A 19,395-nucleotide genomic window follows, 5' to 3' on the forward strand; every position below is an offset into this window, starting at 1 on the left:
GATAAATATTGTAACAGAATGCTTAAATATGTCCTGAAATAGCCTTCTTAGGGAAAATGGACCTTCTTTTCCCCTACCATGATTTTTAACAAAGGAACTGTAGTGGAGTATGGTAGAGGAAATGACTCACTGAAGTAGAATAATGATAGAGTTCACATAGCTAGTTACTATTCGCTCTGGGACTAGAACCAGGTTTGTCAAGCTCCTTTCCACCCCAGAAATCTCCTATTTCAGGTCATCACATAAATGCTAGCATTAGAATAGAAGTGTCCATCTAAGCATAATGCCCTCATTTGTAAGTCATTAGGGCTCATCTGGAAAAACCAGTCTATCCCAGGAGCTCTCCTTTGACCTTGGGCCATGGACCTCAGTGACTCAAATATAGGTGGGAACAGGCTCACACACCACTTGCTCTCATTGCCTCAGTTTGCCTTCCATTGTAAATAAATAATAAGACTGGAGCCTTTCTGTAAAAAGGAGACGTAGTTTTGATTAACTGGGGTCCATAGCTATTCGGAATGGCTGGAGAACAAACTGGAAAAGAGCACAGGGGAGGATATGTATGTAAGGAGAATCTCATGAAGCTTTGTAAACTTCTCCGGACCCCCGTGCTTCCGTATATGGAAGTCTCTTCACTTTCCTAGCCTTCCATAGTCTACCACAATATATTGCATATAGCGTGTGCTGAGTAATTGTTGAATTGAAATTTCTTAGCAACTTGTTAATAGTTAAGTTCTAGAATTTGGGAGTAATCTATGAAGTAAATTGAGGCAGAACATCTAAAGGAATGGCAGTAAGGATAAGTAGCTTAGGAAACTTCATTTGTCTGTGATTCTTTTAAGCTTTACTAAATACTTTTTTCCTTCTAGGAAGTTTGTGTGTATGTTACTGCCCGAACTTTGACTCTTGGGAACAAATCACATATTCAGTGTTTTACTTTCATAAAGGTACTTTTCATTTATTCTTTTTTTTTTTAACATAACCATTTTTTCCAAATAGCAAAGTATATAGATTTTAAAGTTTTATTACCTTATAACAAATCTGATCAGTACATCATATATCTGTGTACCTATATAATACATATTTCCTAAAGAAATTTATGAATGATAAGTGTTGTTAGCTAATTGTTTTTATATTATTTTAAAAATAATATTGTATAATATATATTTTTTCCTGACCTATATCTTTTTACTAAGCCTACAGACCAATGCAAAGGGATGTATTTGCTGATAGTGTGTTTTTGATTTTTATATTATTACTAATTGAAAGGTACCTATAGATTTAGCTTACAAAGGTACATAAGGTTTCAGTTAAAAAAGTTTCTACCGTCTTAGACTTTAACAGCTCTTAGACCTAAGATACGTTTATTTCATTTCATACATCTGTGGCCCAAGAAATGGATATGTCAATAGTCAGCCTGGAGGACAGGAGTAAAGTGTCCAATCTTTTCTAGTTCTGTAGTTGACATCAGAGTGCCCTTTAATAGTTTTAAAATTAACTTTTAATAGTTTTAGCCTGAACCATGCTAAAGAGTATTTATTCTGCTTGTCTAGATGCTTAAAATTAGTAGTTATATAATAATACTGTGGGTAGACTTAAAAATTATTTAAAATTAGGATTTTCTGAAAAAACTATGCCAGGTCACACAAGATTTTATTCTGCCTAATGTTAGATTCAGAAGTTAGAGATCAAAGTAAAAAATGTTTAATAACTTAATAATAAAGAAAACAGAAGAAAATTCAGAAGACCTATATGTATGCTTTAATAATACAAGTTTGATATTTGTGGAATGTTTTCATACCTTTTTCAAATGGTAATAATTAAAGGCAGTAAATAGAACTTTTCTGAGAGTTGTACTAAGAGCTAATAACCATGATTAAGAGTTAGAAGAATGGAAAGTGAAGCCCAGTATTACCCTGAGTATACTAGATAAACACCCTCTCTGACTCACAGTGGGCTTCCTCAGTGATTCAGAGAAGCCTTCATGGGCCTTAATGACAGCAAGAGTGTGGCAGTGAGCCTTGAGGCGTGAGGGCCAAAGAACCACCTGGTCTTCTCCATCCCTTGGATTCTTAAGTAAAGTTCTCAGATCCTTCTATCCCAGCACAACCCACCCTTTAAGCTCTAAGATTATGTGTAAGCTACTGGCTTGTGACTGCACTCGGGTGACCCATCTTCAGTGCTGGCTTCTGGAGAGTGATGGGGGAACCATGAGCTCTAGGGCTCTGAAGACACTGGCTTTGTCGGTTTCACAGTTACTCAGTGTGGAGAGTATGATTTATAGTCACTGCCTTGGGTGAAATTGGAGCTCTTTGTTTCTTAACATCCTTTCTCTGGCTTGGTGTTCTCTCCACAGGGCACAGCAAAACTTTCACTACTACTCTTGGGAGTGTTGACTCACGTGTGACAAAGGGCATTACTTTTCTCAACCTTGGTGAGTGAGCAGCATATGTGTCTCTCTGCTCTGACCTTTCCTTCTGGTCCATGTTAGGCCTTGTTTTTTCTTTGCATCCCATTTTCTCATGCCCCTTTGGGACTCAGGTTGTGATGACAATGACTGACCTTTTTGAAGCCAGATAGGGGAAGGTTTTCTCTGGATACACCCCCACCACCACCAAAATGAGCTTTTTGAAAGGCGGCACGGTGCAGGGGGAATCCCTTCTTAGATCTCTCCCTTCTTAGAACCTAGGATGTCAGTGTTCCTGTGTTTTTAGTAGCAATCCTAAAAGATCATTTGTTCGTATAAAAATGATGACAGTGAATGAGATGTTTCTTAAAAGCCTATGAGAAATAATACATCATGTTGTCCCTTGATTTTAGAGACAAAAACCCTTGAGAAATCATCTGTTCCCTGTTACTAACTGCTAAAAGCTTCTGAGTCCCATAAATCATTTATAGATAGATCAGCTTGAGTGAGTTTTTCACTGAGTAAATATGGTAAAGGGAACTTAAATATTAGACTTAAATACATTAAGTGAAAAAAAAACATATTAAGTCAGTCTATAATGAAGCCAATGAAGAAGGGATTTATTGTGGCTCCCAGTGGAAAGCTGCTTTTCCATGACAGTTGGGATGAGTGGGCACAAACTGGTTGGTTAGTACAAGACTAAACAGAACTATTGCTTGCCTGCATATGGGACATGGCACAGTATTTTTAAAAGAAAAAACTTCAGGTTTGGAGCAGATGAGTTCTTTAATATTTTCTTTATCCCTGTTTGTTTCCCAGTTTGCCTACTATCATGGCAAAAGCTTGTAAAGAAACTGGGCAAAGAAAGAACCAAAATGATAAGAAAGTTTATAATTCCTTTTTTGGTCTTCTAAATTGAAATGTAATTAACTCACAATATTATATTAATTTCAGGTGCACAACAGTGATTCATTATTTTTATAGATTATACTCCACTTAAAGTTATTAAAAAATAATGGCTATGTTTCCTTGTCTATAAAATATATCTTTGTAGCTTATTTATTTTGTACATACTTTGTACCTCTTAATCGCCTACCCTTATTTTGCCCTTATTCTCTCTCCTCATGGTAACCACTAATCTATTCTCTGTATCTGTAAGTCTGCTTTTGTTTTGTTATAGATATTGTTTTTTTTTTAGATTCTTCATATAAGTGATACAGAATATTTCTTAGTTCTCTATCTGACTTATTTCATTAAACATAATACTCTCTAGGTCCATCCACACTGTTGCAAAAAAAAAGATTTTTATTTTGAATGATACTGTTGTTGAGGGGAGATATCCTATGCTAAGTGGGCCAATATGTGGCAGTTTTTAATATGAGCTCTGAGCCTGTGGGAAATTGTTTTTGAGAGGCCTGATTCTACTACATCCTGTGGTAAGAGAGATAAATGAAGATTTCCTGGGTCTGAGACTTGATTCTTATCAGCAAAGCTATATCAGTATCCCATCTCTAGAGTGATGTGGGAAACTTTCCATTAAAAAAAACTTCCCATTTTGCAAGGTCAAATGTATGATTCCTTTTTTATCTTAACCCCTAGGAATGACTCTTGATAAGGGCAGCCATGATTTAATCTATGATCTTTAGAGTGTGGAGAGTGCAAAAATAGAGCTTTATAAAAATAGGCTATCTTACATAAGTTGTCTTTCTTTCTTGAAACAGATTTTGTTACATAGGCACAAGTTTGCACCCAAGATTAAAACTATTCTAGAGGTGACTTTTATGACAACAGTATTGCTTTTTGAGTGAGGTCTTTTTGCAATTTATTGCACGTAATTTCCCCTGAAGTGTCGCCCTGTTAGAAGGGGCTTATATTGATTTAAATATTAAAGAATAGAGTTTTGAGGGAAGTTTTTCATGAACCCCAAACCACCTCTATATAAGAGAGATATATTTATACATTAAAAAACTGTCTTTTCTCAATTAATACTATATTCTAAGTGTTTTGCTTAAGTTCTCTTCATCTTTACAGCAATTCTTCTTGGTGATATTATCCCTACTTTCAGTTTAGTTCAGTTCAGTCGCTCAGTCATGTCCAACTCTTTGCAACTCCATGGACTGCAGCACACCAGGCCTCCCTGTCCATCACCAACTCCGAGAGTTTACTCAAACTCATGTCCATTGAGTCAGTGATGACATCCAACCATCTCATCCTCTGTCGTCCCCATCTCCTCCCACCTTCAATCTTTCCCAGCATCAGGGTCTTTTCAAATGAGTCAGTTGTTTGCATCAGGTGGCCACTTAAAGTACTGGAGTTTCAGCTTCAACATCAGTCTTTCCAGTGAATATTCAGGACTGATCTCCTTTAGGATGGACTGGTTGGATCTCCTTGCAGTCCAAGGGACTCTCAAGAGTCTTCTCCAACACCACAGTTCAAAAGTATCAATTCTTTGGTGCTCAGCTTTCTTTATAATCCAACTCTCACATACATACATGACTACTGGAAAAACCATAGCCTTGACTAGACAGATCTTTGTTGGCAAAGTAATGTCTCTGCTTTTTAATGTGCTGTCTAGGTTGGTTATAACTTTTCTTCCAAGGAGCAACTGTCTTTTAATTTCGTGGCTGCAGTCACCATATGCAGTGATTTTGGAACCCCCCAAAATAAAGTCAGACACTGTTTCCACTTTTTCCTCATCTATTAGCCATGAAGTAATGGGACTGGATGCCATGATCTTAGTTTTCTGAATGTTGATAGCTCAGTTGGTAAAGAATCCCTACTTTACAGATAATGAAACTGAAACTCAGAAAGTCTGTGTTGTGTGCTCATACTTCTTTTAGTGTCTCTTATCAGGGACACTGCTTCCCTTGTGGCTCAGCTGGTAAAGAATCCACCTGCAATGTGGGAGACCTGGGTTCAACCCCTGTGTTGGGAAGATCCCCTGAAGATCTTATATTAGTTGATTGCTACAGTAAGAATTCACCACAATTTTAGCCCTTAAATAAACAACACATTGCCTTGTGGTTCTGGACGTCAAAATTCTAAAATGAGCAAGTCTTAGGGCATCAAGGTAGGGGCAGAAATGGTTCCTTCTGGAGATTTCAGGGACGAGTTGACTCTTTGCCTCCTCCAGCATCTAGAGGCCAGCATCTCTTGGCTTGTGATCACATCACTCCAGTCTCTTTCATCATCTTATGGTCTTCTCTTCTGCAGTCAGATCTTCCTCCTCCTTATAAACCATTTGTGATTACACTGGGTCCAACTGGGTAATGCAAGATACTCCTATCTCAAGATCCTTAATCACATCTTCAAGGTCTCCTTTATCACTTGAGGTGACATATTCATAGGCTCTGGGGATTACCACATGAACATCTTTGGGACTGTCAGCCTACCACAGGTACTACTGACACTTTAGATGAGACAGTAACTTTTGTGTGCACACTGAGGGATTTGACATTCTTGGAGCCCACTCATTCATCAAATGGCAGTGTAAATCTCCCCTCTGCCTCAATAATTGTGACAACTTAGAACACCCTCATGTATTTCCAAATGCTCCCTTTCCCAGGGACATAGTACTGCCTTAATTAACTGGTTAAGTAAGTGGTAGGATGAGGAGTTAATTTAGGTCGTGATGTCTTTCCATTGTCCCCTACCGTATCATGGTTTGTGTTTTTCTGCTTAAGTGCTGCCATAATGGTAACATCGCAACCACTTATGCTAAGTACTTTAACATCCCTTAATCCACAGTGACTTGAAAGGACAGTTATAAGTCAACTGTTTAGAGTTCTACATCCTCTTTCCTTTCCCTTCCACAGAATGCCTTTTATGCAAATAATTAGCATGTATTTCTTTACTTCTTGGGGAGAAAAAAACGAGTCCAGCTGGTTCGCTTATATTAATAATCTAAATGCTTCATCTGCATGAAATTCACTTCTACTATATGAATTTTTCTGTTTTTCTAAGATCCTAGAAAAATTATTGGCAAGGACTACTATCCTGCCCCCTTCTCCAGAAACCTATTTTGTATACCTTGCCTCAATCCGTATACAAAAATTCTGTTCTTTGTACAAAAATATCTCATGAGGCACTGTGAAGGTGTGAACTCTAGACAGCTTGTTATGCAAGGAAACAAATTAGTACATCATGAAATGTCAGAATGCCTACAGAGATTGTTTTGATGAATATCAGTTTAAAGGTTCTTTAGAGAAAATGCTGCTGTTGATGATAATTATGACAATGAACAGTGGGCAAACATAAGAAACTAAATTTAAAACTTCCCTCACATGTCAGAAATTATGAAGGAAATTCCCATGATAAATTATTTCCAGCCTGTCATATTAAGGAATAATTCATGTTGCTGGATATTTTTTTGATTCTGATTTGTTCTCAGAGTTCATTCAGATTCATATAAAGCCACAGTTCATAAACAAAATTACAGATATAAATTAAGATAACCATAGCTAAATATCTGAAGAAAGCTATAGGTAGAAATGAATGATATCTTGCTAGTAAGATGAAACGTACTGACATCAGACAGCTTTTTATTACAGTGGTCAAAATTTCTGTGTTTTAAGAGGTTCAAAGAAAAATAGGGATACTGTAAAGTTGTTGACTTTAATCTGTACTGTACAGCACTTGCCACTTGGAGCTGACTTAAATATCTCTTCCGTAGACTATTATGTGGCTGTTTACTTACCTGGTCATTTCCTTCATCTCCTTAACATTCAACATCCAGACCTGATCTGCCACAGTCTGTTTCTGACAGGTATGCCTGTAGGTTTTCCCTCATGAACATGGTCTGTTTGGGTTCATTTAAATGTTAATATCTATATTTGGGGGAGTGGGGTTCTTTTATTTGCTGATCTACTTTTTTTTTTTTTGGCCAGAAAACAGTGAAGTGATTGATAGGCTACCTCATAGTTCTTTACAGTCACTGTCAGGGTCTCTGGTCCTGGATTCGTGTTCTGGAAAGCTCTACAGGGCGTTCCTCAACCAGTCATATTTATTGGAGCTCCTGTGGAACACCCGGCTGGACTGTGAGAGGATGGCCTTGCTTCACTGTGTGCTCTCATGTGGCCGAGACCCACGACGACTGGAAGCCAAGGTGGGAATATAGCTTAAGTTTAGAAATTTGCAAACGGACAGCCTCAGATGTATATGTTTAGTGGTTGAAATGAACAGAAGCTAGGTTTATTCGGTGACAACTGAGGTTTATCGTTTTCGTCCTGACTTGAAGGTGTTCTTCCCTTGTACTCTCCTTTTTTATGCATGCAGACCTCATGCTGGGAGGCATGTCTGTTCTTTTCACTGTTCTCTTTTCCATATTGTGAGTGAATATTAGCTCTCTCAGTAACATTCCAAGGAAGTGCTCAGGAAAATAGAGAGTTTCTCAAATATCTACAAAATCAACCCCAAACAATTAGAAAATGGCAATAGGAACATATATATCAATAATTACTTTAAATGTAAGTCATTAAATGCTCCAATCAAAAGACACAGACTGACTGAATGGATACAAAAACAGGACCCATATATATACTGTCTATAAGAAACCCACTTCAGACCTAAAGACACATATAGACTGAAAGTGAGAGGATGGAAAAATATATTTCATGCAAATGGGAAGGGAAAGAAAGCTGGAGTAGCAATCCTCATATCAGACAAAATAGACCTTAAAGAAGATTACAAGAGATAAGGAAGGACACTACGTAATGATCAGGGGATCAATACAAGAAGAAGACATAACAATTGTAAATATCTATGCACCCAACATAGGAGCACCTCAGTACGTAAGACAAACACTAACAGGAGGACATAAAAGGAGAAATTGACAGTAACACAATAATAGTAGAAGACTTTAACACCCCACTCACACCAATGGACAGATCATCAAAACAGAAAATTAACAAGGAAACATAAGTCTTAAATGATACATTAGATGAGATGGATCTCATTGATATCTTCAGGACATTCCATCCAAATGCAGAAGAATACACCTTTCTCTCAACTGCACATGGAACATTCTCCAGGATGGACCACATCTTGGATCGCAAATCAAACCTCAGTAAATTTAAGAAAATTGAAATCTTATCAAGCATCTTCTCCAACCACAATGCTATGAGACTGGATATCAATTACAAGAAAAAAACTGTAAGAAACACAAACACATGGAGATTAAACAATATGTTTCTAAATAACCAACAGGTTACTGAAGAAATCAAAAGGGAAATAAAAAAATGTCCAGAAACAAATGACGATGAAAACACTACTCAAAACCTATGGGGTGAAGCAAAAACAGTCCTAAAAGGGAAGCTTATAGCAATACAATCCTATCTTAAGAAACAAGAAAAAAGCAAATAGATAGCCTAACATTACACCTAAAACAACTGGAAAAAGAAGAACCAAAAAACCCCCAAAATTAGTAGAAGGAGAGAAATCATAAAGATCAGAGCAGACATAAATGAAAAAGAAATGAAAGAAGCAATAGTAAAGATTAATAAAACTAACAGCTGGTTTTTTGAGATGATAAACAAAATTGACAAACCCTTAGCCAGACTCATCAAGAAAAAAAGAGAGAAGAATCAAATCAACAAAATTAGAAATGAAAAAGGAGCGGTTACAACAGACAATGCAGAAATACAGAGGATTTTAAGAAACTATGATGAACAACTATATGGCAATTAAATAGATAACCTGGAAGAAATGGACAGATTCTTAGAAAAGTTCAATCTTCCAGGGCTGAACCAGGAAGAAATGGAAATTATGAACAACCCAGTTACAAGTACTGAAATTGAAGCTGTGATCAGAAGTCTCCCAAAAAACAAAAGCCCAGGACCAGATGGCTTCACAGGAGAATTCTATCAAACATTTAGAGAAGAGCTAATGCCTATCCTTCTAAAACTCTTTCAAAAAATTGCAGGGGGAGGGACTCTTCCAAATTCATTTTACAAGGCCACCATCACCCTGATATCAAAACCAGACAGACAACACACAAAAAGAAAACTACAGGCCAATATCACTGATGAACATAGATGCAAAAATCCTCAACAAAATTTTAGCAAACAGAATTCAGCAACACATCAAAAAACTCATACACCTTGATCAAGTTAGGTTTATTCCAGGGATGCAAGTATTCTTCAATATACAGAAATCAATTTGATAGACCATAGTAACAAATTGAAAGATAAAAACCATATGATCATCTAAATAGATGCAGAAAAAGCCTTTGACAAAATTCATCAGCCATTTGTGATTAAAACTCTTCAAAAAAGTTTGAGGAGTACATAGAAGGAAACTACCTCAACATAGTAAAGGCAATATATGATAAGCCTACAACAAACATTATTCTCAATGGTGAAAAACTGAAAGCATTCTCCCTAAGATCAGGAACAAGACATGGGTGTCCACTTTCACCACTATTATTCAGCATAGTTCTGGAAGTCCTAGCTACAGCAATCAGAGAAGAAAAAGAAATAAAGGGAATCCAGATCAGAAAAGCAGAAGTAAAGCTCTCACTGTTTGCAGATGACTTGATACTGTACATAGAAAACCCTAAAGATAGTATCAGAAAATTACTAGAGCTAATCAGTGGATTTAGCAAAGTTGCAGAATACAACAGATTTAGCAAAGTTGCAGGGTCAATACACAGAAATCACTTGCATTTGTATATACTAACAATGAAAAATCAGAAAGAGAAATTAAAGAATCAATCCCATTCACCACTGCAACAAAAAGAATTAAATATCTAGGAATTAACTTACCTAAGGAGACAAAAGAACTGTACACAGAAAATTATAAGACACTAATGAAAGAAGTCAAAGGCGACATAAACAGATGGAGAGATATTCTGTTCCTGGGTAGGAAGAATCAATATTGTGAAAATGACTATGGCATTTTTCACAGAACTAGAACAAAAAATTTCACAATTCATATGGAAACACAAAAGACCCTGAACAGCCAAGCAGTCTTGAGAAAGAAGACTGGTGCTGGTGGAATCAACCTTCCTGACTTCAGATTATACTATAAAGCTGCAGTCATCAAGACAGTATGGTACTGACACAAAAACAGAAATATAGACCAATGGAGCAAGATAGAAAACCCAGAGATAAACCCATGCACCTATGGGAACCTTATTTTTGACAAAGGAGGCAAGAATATACAATGGGGCAAAGACAGTCTGTTCAACAAATGGTGCTGGGAAAACTGGACAGCTACATGTAAAAGAATGAAGTTAGAACACTTCCTAACACCGTACACAAAGATAAACTCAAAATGGATGAAAGACCTAAACGTAAGACCAGAAACTATAAAACTCTTAGAGGAAAGCATAGGCAGAACACTCAATGATATAAGTCAAAGCAAGATCCTCTGTGACCCACCTTCTAGAATAACAGAAATAAAAACAAAAGTAAACAAGTGGGACCTGATTAAACTTAAAACCTTTTGCACAGCAAAGGAAAGCACATAAGCAAGGTGAAAAGACAACCCTCAGAATGGGAGAAAATAATAGCAGATGAAATAACTGACAAAGGATTAATTTCCAAAATATACAAGCAGCTCATACAACTCAATGCTAGAAAAACAAACAACCCAATCAAAAAGTGGGAAGAAAACCTAAACAGATATTTCTCCAAAGAAGACATACAGATGGTTAACAAACACATGAAAAGATGCTCAACATTGCTCATTATCAGAGAAATGCAAATCAAAACTATGAGATATCACCTAATACCAGTCAGAATGGTCCTTATCAAGAAGTCTACAAACAGTAAATGCTGGAGAGGGTGTGGAGAAAAGGGAGCACTCTTGCACTATTGGTGGGAATGTAAATTAATACAGCCACTACGGAAGATGGTATGGAGATTCCTTAAAAAACTAGGAATAAAACCACCATATGACCCAGCAATCCCATTCCTAGGCATATACCCTGAGGAAACCAAAATTGAAAGAGACACATGTATCCCGTTGTTCACTGCAGCACTCAGTAGGTAAAGAATCTGCCTGCAGTGCAGGAGACCCGGGTTTGATCCCTGGGTTGGGAAGATCCCCTGGAGAAGGAAATGTCAACGCACTCAGGATCCTTGCCTAGAAAATCTCGTGGACAGAGGAGCCTGGTGGGCTGCAGTCCATGGGGTCACAAAGAGTTGGGCACGACTGAGCGACTAACACTAACTAAGAACATGGAAGCAACCTAGATGTCCATCGACAGATGAATGGATAAAGTTGTGGTACATCTACACAATGGAATATTACTCAGCCATGAAAAGGAATACATTTGAATCAGTTCTAATGAGGTGGATGAACCTAGAACCTATTATACAGAGTGAAATGAGTCAGAAAGAGATATATAAATACCATATTCTAATGTATATATACGGAATCTAGAGAAATAGTGCTGAAGAATTTATTTACAGGGCAAGAATGGAGAAACAGACATAGAGAATAGACTCATGTTCATGGGGAGAGGGGAGGAGAGGGTGAGATGTATGGAAAGAGTAACAAGGAAACTTACACTTCCATATGTAAAATAGATAGCCAACAGGAATTTGATGTATGGCTTAGGAAATGGAAACGGGCTCTGTGTCAGCCTGGAGGGGTGGAATAGGGAGGGAGGTTAAACGAAAAAAAAAAGAAAGAAAATAGTATTTGGTCATTTGTGACATCTGTTGTAACCAGTCAAAAGTCTGCTGTCTGCTGCCCCTTTTCAGATACACATTTTAAGATTTTTATATCATCTTGCATATTCTGTCATTTCGTTTCAATGTATTAGCTGTGGATTTGTGTTACGTATCTTCTTCAGGATTTAGGGTTCTATTGCAAACTAGTCTAATGATTTTTCATTATGGAAAATTCTCTACCAATATGTCTTTGACTATTATCTCTCCATTCTACCTCTGATTTATTTCTGTAATCCTTATTAGCTGTTATGTTGGAGCTTCTTGCTTTGTGTTCCTTGTCTCAATTTCTCTTTCATCTTTATACCAACTTTTTGTCTCTTTAAGCTGTATTTTGAGCATTTTATTTTTTCAGCTTTATCTTTTTTTCAAATTGGAGTATAATTTCTTTATAGTGTCGTGTTAGTTCCTGCTGGCAACAAAGTGAATCAGCTATACATATACTCACATCTTCTCCCTCAGGAACCTTCCCCCCACTTCCTATCCCAGACCTCTAGGTCATCACAGAGCACTGAGCTGAGCTCCCTGTGCTATACAGCAGCTTCCTACTAGCCAAGCACTCAACTTTTACCTACCCACTAGTATTCTTTTTGTATCCATATTTCACTTGTCTGGGGTAATATTTTATTAATATTTAAAGATTTAAATAGTATTTAAATATCTAGTTGTTTAAACATTTAAATAATATTTAAATAACACATTTAAACAATCAAATATTTCAACATTATCAATAATTAATGATATTATTACATATTTAAATATTATTAAATAATAAATATTATTTAAACATTTAATTGTTCTAAGTAAGACAACTAGCATGAGTACGTTTGGAAATAAGAACAACTTATTGGCAGGATCAGAAATGTGAGCGGCTCCATGGCTAGTCAAACCTCATAGCAGCAGTTCTAAGGTTCAGGAACAAAGAGTTTTTTTCTGCAGCAGGATGTTATAGAGGGTGATTGAGAGAATCGTAGATATAACAGGGATTATACAGTACTCTTGCCTGGAAAATCCCATGGACAGAGGAGCCTGGTAAGCTGCAGTCCATGGGGTCGCTAGAGTCGGACACGACTGAGCGACTTCACTTTCACTTTTCACGTTCATGCATTGGAGAAGGAAATGGCAACCCACTCCAGTGTTCTTGCCTGGAGAATCCCAGGGACGGGGGAGCCTGGTGGGCTGCCGTCTATGGCGTCGCACAGAGTCAGACATGACTGAAGCGACTCAGCAGCAGCAGCAGCAAAAACAAACAACTAGATTCAAGAAGACTTATTTGGATCCCTGCCAAGGGCGTTTATTAAAATGATGTATGAAGAGGACCTCATTTATAGTGCTGTTTTACCCACGCAGCTTTGGGTTACGTAGAAGTGAGTGTATTCCTAGGCAATTCTAAAATAGATATCACACTTTAAAAGATTCATACATATCTTGTACTTCTTTGGTAGTGGGAGGGCACAGTTTAGATTTAAATACCAACGGAATTGTCTTCTTACTTTTAAAGATTATTCAGTGGATTTCTGAGAACATCTCTGCCTGCCATTCATTTGACCTCATTCAGGAATTTATAATTGGTAGGTGTTTCTGATGGTGCATGTTAAATTGAATCCGTGATCCTTTTGCTTAAGGGAAAGCAGTAAACTGATAAGGCCTCAATATGTCAAAATGTTGGATAGGAGCATTTTATTTTTAAACTCTATTGTAATCAGCTGCTAATTAAACTTCATTCTCTTGTGGTTTTGCAAGAAGCTGTGACTCCTTGGAGACTGATGAAATATAAGACATGATCTTGATTCTATAACCTTGTTAGTGATTTTTTCTTTCCAGTAAAAAGTAATGCTCAGCATTGTGTTGGCTGGTTCTGTGTGAAGTGATATAATGTCATTTGGACAGATGTAAATGTCAAATAATTTTAAAAATTGTTCTCAATGTAAAAAGTAAAACCTGAACATTTTAATCAGCAGACAGAACCGTGATGATTAGCCTTTTGAGAATGAAGAATAAGGCAATGAAAACTTTTGTTGGTTTGCTTGTTTTGGTGAATTACAAAGTCTACTGCCTGTTCTTCATATTAAAACATGTCTCCCCCTCCCCAAACTTACTCAGCTTCTTCATATTGGAGCATTTATCCAGAGACAAGTAACATGGATAAACTTTTGCCGTATTCCTCACTGTTCACTTGGGATACAGTAAGTTAACACTTTATATATTCCTTGTGTAATTAAAATTGATTCGCAGTTGTGGGTCAGTTGTAGGACGTCCTTGTCTCAGTAACCAAGGCCGTGATTTCATTTCTATTTTGACTCATAAGAATCTGAAAATGAAAGTGAAAGTCACTCAGTCATGTCTGACTGTTTGTGGCCCTGTGGACTATACAGTTCATGGAATTCTCCAGCCCAGAATACTGGAGTGGGTAGCCATTCTCTTCTCCAGGGGATCTTTCCAACCCAGGGATTGAACCACATTGCAGGTGGATTCTTTACCAGCTGAGCCACAAGGGAAGCCCAGGAATACTGGAGTGGGTAGCCTACCCCTTCTCCAGCGGATCTTCCCAACTCAAGAATCAAACTGGGGTCTCCTGCATTGCGGGCAGATTCTTTACCAACTGAGCTATCAGGGAAGCCCCCATAAGGATCTGAATTGGGGATTTCTGGCATAAGAAAGACAGTGAATTTTTACTGTTGGCCAAATGTATTTAACATAAAACTCTAGAATTAAAGGAGAAGATACAGTGTATGTGTTACCCTTCCTACTACCAAGCAGAATGAAGCTTCTATCATCTTCAAATTGTTTCAGTTTTTAAAGATTTTTTAGCAGCTGAAGTAGATGAAAATAAATCTTAGGATTTTACAAATGAGCAGCGGCTGGACCACTGCTGTTACTCACAGCCACTCTATTTACTTAGTAGATTAGCACCTTCATAAACTTTTCCCCCAGCCTTAGGAAGAAAAGCTGTGATAACTCTAGAGTGTCAAGATCAGTTAAAGTCAGTAATCTTAAGCAAATTCACCCCATTCATCGTTTTCTTCCTGTTGGTCCAGACTCCCTTCCTTTTAGTTGGGAAGAAGTGTTACAGGAGAAAACATTGTTCATTTTCTCTTGAATGTGGTTCAATAAACTGAACTTTGTTGGATCAGAAGTGAAACCCATGTACAGGCTGCCCCTGAAAAAGGTTCTGCCTCTCCTCCTTACATGTTTAGATGTTAGAACTACTGTGTGCTTACTCTTGAGGCAGAGGTTTGCATCAACAAGGCATTTAGAAAAATAAATTTATTTCAGGAGACACCGGAAAATAAGTACTAGGATAAACTATAACACTTCCCATTTTGCTTTAAATCTATCTAAATCTAATCCTTTAAAAAGGCCTTTCAGATGTGTTTGATTTTTAATTTTTTTGGTGGTAGCCCTGTCATGCAGCATGTAGGATCCTAGTTCCCCCTACCAGGGATCGAAGCTGTGCCCTGCGCAGTGGAAGCATGGAGTCTTAACCACTAGGGAAGACTTAATCACTAGTCTTCCAGCCAGGGAAGTCCCATGTTTGATGAATTTCTGAATTTTTGACATACACAATGGAAGTGTTTTCCCAAAGGCCCTTTCTTCTTGTCTCTCACTGTTAGAGCTGTTAAACTTTCATGCCTCGTTGTGAAGTTATAAGGGAAGATCTGAGCTTGTTTCTTCTCCAGGTCCTCACTGTTTGAAGAACAGTTCTTCAAACGTGCAGACTCTGTGGTAAGGTGGCAGGAAGTTTGCAGGTTAACCCCCACCTCCATCCTGGCCAGAAGCAGGAAATGTACATTTCAGCTTCCTCCCCTCACCACCAATGCTGGCTGTCACTATCCTGTGTTCAGTGTCTGGGAGACTAAACAGGACCTCTAGTTCCCAGGGTTGAGAATATGTTAGTTGGGATGTTGTGTGACTGTCACCCTGACAGACAGCTCTTCACATTTGTGTTTCTCCTTTTTTGTGGGGCAGAGGAACTTTGTGGACACATAGAGTGACATCAGGAAGTCCTAACGAGAAATACAATATGAAAAATGTGAAAAAACCCAGTTAAACCACTGCACAGAGCTTATTTTAGGGTTTACCACGTTGCTTTAAAGTTCCTATGGTTAGAGTATGTTACCTTAAAGGTCTCTCTTAGTTCTGAAATTCTATGATCCTATGATTTGATTTTAGCATTGATATAAATCATTTACTTTTCTCTAATCTGCATATGCTCTTAATGCTATACCCTTAATAAATACTTGCCACAATAGAAAATTTTAATTCATACTTCTATTACTACATACTTCTATTACTATATGGAAATAAATTATTTCTGTAAATAGCTGAATTGGATTTTTTAAGATACTAGAAAATATTGTGCTCTTACACATAGATAATCCTGAATTATGCTTTGCAGACAATGAGGCCTGTTGTGCCTATTTTAAGATGCTCTTTAGTTTTTTTTTTTTTCCCCCCTGTAACTGAAAGTGAAAGTGAAGTCGTGTCCGACTCTTTGCGACCCCATGGACTTTTGCCTCCCAGGCTCCTCCGTCCATGGGATTCTCCAGGCAAGAGCACTGGAGTGGGTTGCCATTTCCTTCTCCAGGGGATCTTCCCAACCCAGGGATCGAACCCAGGTCTCCCGCATTCCAGGCAGACGCTTTAACCTCTGAGCCACCAGGGAAGCCTAAGATGCTCTTTAAAACCTAAAACTGTAGTGAAATTTCTGTTCCTGAGTAGTGATAAGTGAAGCACATATAGATTCTTAAAAAAGGCTTTCTCCTGTCAAGTGAAGATCTCAGTTGCTTGAATGTTCTGAAAATTTATTTCTCCATCCCTGTGATGCTATTTTTCTCAGGAATATTGTATGTCAATGAAACCCAGGACATTTGAGTTCTAAACAAATACCAGATTTTATTTCTATTTTCCCATATATCATCTACTTTTCCTTTAGGAAATGAAAGAGGAATTGACTAGTTGAGAGATTAGTAACAACAAGGAACCACTCTTTTCAAAATAAGTGGCAATTTTGGCAGTTTATCTTTTTGCTTAAATTCCTGTTGTAATGCTCATGAGTTAGAAGCATGTTATTATTTGGATTTCCTGATATGAATTGTCTCTTGCACATTTGCCATGGTGATTGTGCTGTGTAAACTCTTTATGGAAATGTCTTATTTCTGAAATTATGTTGGAGGATGAAGTGCAGGACAGTTTTCCACTGAAGTCAAAAAAGAATCCCATTAGTGAAATGGGAATCAACTATAATATATTTAAATGAAGGGGAAGAGGGAGAAAGGAGTGAAAAAAAAAAAAAGAAGAAAGTGTCCACCTTATCATCATACTTGATGGTGCAAGTGTAATTTGCCTCCTTTGTTCTTAAATGGAAATGTATAAATAATACATTATTCTGTGTTTCTTCATAGTAGTCTTATTCTTTCCTTTAGTGATACTGTCAACTATCATAATTGTAACTTTACAGAATATTTCCTTCCTGAGGTAAGAGATAGGCTGTGTTCACTAGTATTTATAAGCCCCAAGGTTTATTTAAAGTAGAGGTTAGCAAACTGGGAGCTGCCCTCAGCTTCTGTGTGCACAGAAAACACTTCCTGAAGGCTCAGGCTGGTGGTAGTTGATACGTTCAGCAGTTGTGTGTGTTTCCCCCCTCCACAGGAAATTCCTGGAATAACCCTTGTGACAGAAGAGATTCCGTTGCCTCTTATGAAGGTAAGTGCTTACAGAGAGACAAAAGCCCAGGCCTGCATGGCTTCCTTGCTGGCCTCCACAGTCACCTGCCCCAAACGTCATGGCGGTTCCAGAAGGGATTGTAAACTATCGGGGGAGGGTGGGGTGAGGGGTAAGGCTGGGTGTCTAGGCAGTGCTTCCTACGTGGTAGTCTCTAAGGAAAGTATCAGGGCAATTCTTAGGAGTGCTCTTTAAAGAGGGAGGTTTTCTGAAGACAGAGAATACGAAGCATGTAGAAGTCATACTTTCCACTGTGCTTGAAGCCAGTCCTCGCTGGAGGAAGTCCTCTCAATCTTCTCTAGAGGACCTGAGAGCTGTGGTTTTTTTTTTTCTCTTCATTTACTTTGTCACCCCCTCAACACACACACACACACACACACACACACACACACACACCACAGAATCTTAAAACCATTAAGTAACCTGGGCTGGGATTATCTAGTTTCCTTCTGGTTCTGAGAACGGGCTTTCTGCTTCTTTAAGAGTGGCCTGTTGGGGCTGTCTCTGTGGTCTCAGAGCACCTTCTTCCTGCCCGCCAAGCGACAGCGTTAGTGTCTCTCTACAGTCTGGTGGTTTCACAGGAGTTTCTAAGACAATGGGGAGGGTGGGGTAAGGTGGGTGAGTAGAAAAGAATGTGTATGTTGTTAAAAACTGGGGAGTATTTTAGCACAGTTTCCTTGAAGCTCCTTTGTTGTTTTTGGCACTGCCTCCTGTTAATTATAGCTTGCTGTGTGCTGGGAAATCTCAACTTTTGGCAGCAGGCAGCCCAGTGTGCCTCTTGGTATTTACATTTGATTCTTTTGAATCCATGAAGAGCAGGCCAGGCCCAGGAAGCTGGGGGGAAGCTGTGGGCGTTTGAGGTCATGGTGATGCCCTGGGGGTGAGAGAGGGCCAACTGGGGCAAGTTTAGTGGTTCTTGGTTTCGGACTTCAAGCATCCTTTAAGTGGAGAGGGATAAGAGAGGTTTCTAGGCAGCAATGTGAGACAACTTTGAAGATCTACAAAAGCAGGAAAATGATGCAAAAGAAAGGTTTGATTAATAGCTTAAAAGATTCTTATTAAGAACCTCCATCCTTTAATTTTATTGTTTTTGCTTTTACCACTAGTTCAACAAATCCAGAATGTGTTTAATGGACACACAATAAACCGGTGAAGGAATTTTTAGAAGAGAGGAATGTCACCCACAGTTCTTTAATTTCTAATATAACTATTTGCCCCATTTCCTCTTGGTCTTTGTCACAGGTGTGCATATTTTGCCTAGTAGAACTGGCCATCTAGTGATATTTAATAAAGATTATGAATTATAGTATATCACACACATTTCATGTTGGTACATAAACTTCATAATTTGCATAATTATGATTTATAATGACTCCATAGGTTTCCACTGTGTTGGTGTGTCTTAGTTTACTTAATCATTCTTCCATTTTTTTGTCTCTAGCCCCCACTGAAAAAATTATTTTTCCTATTAAAAATAATTTGGCAGTGAATACTTTTTTGCAGGTTTTTCTTGGGGGGTGTGTGTGTGCGTGTGTGCATGCGTGTGTTGTTTATTTATTCCTCTGAGGTTAAATGCCCAGGAGTATTACT

General features: G+C 38.0%; 1 protein-coding gene across 1 annotated transcript in view; it reads left to right on the plus strand.

The window, feature by feature from the left end:
• The window catches only part of LOC120878145 (gamma-secretase activating protein), an 88,842-nt gene that overhangs the window by 39,223 nt on the left and 30,224 nt on the right, over positions 1-19,395 (plus strand). Inside the window, exons 13-19 of the mRNA XM_040260764.1 lie at positions 870-947; positions 2,357-2,434; positions 7,080-7,172; positions 7,294-7,511; positions 13,583-13,652; positions 14,185-14,267; positions 17,734-17,787. Coding sequence (XP_040116698.1) covers positions 870-947; positions 2,357-2,434; positions 7,080-7,172; positions 7,294-7,511; positions 13,583-13,652; positions 14,185-14,267; positions 17,734-17,787 — 674 coding nt within the window. The remainder of the gene's footprint in view (positions 1-869; positions 948-2,356; positions 2,435-7,079; positions 7,173-7,293; positions 7,512-13,582; positions 13,653-14,184; positions 14,268-17,733; positions 17,788-19,395) is intronic.

The sequence above is a fragment of the Oryx dammah genome, unplaced genomic scaffold (assembly GCF_014754425.2).
Source record: "Oryx dammah isolate SB20612 unplaced genomic scaffold, SCBI_Odam_1.1 HiC_scaffold_18, whole genome shotgun sequence".
NCBI classification, from domain to species: domain Eukaryota; kingdom Metazoa; phylum Chordata; class Mammalia; order Artiodactyla; family Bovidae; genus Oryx; species Oryx dammah.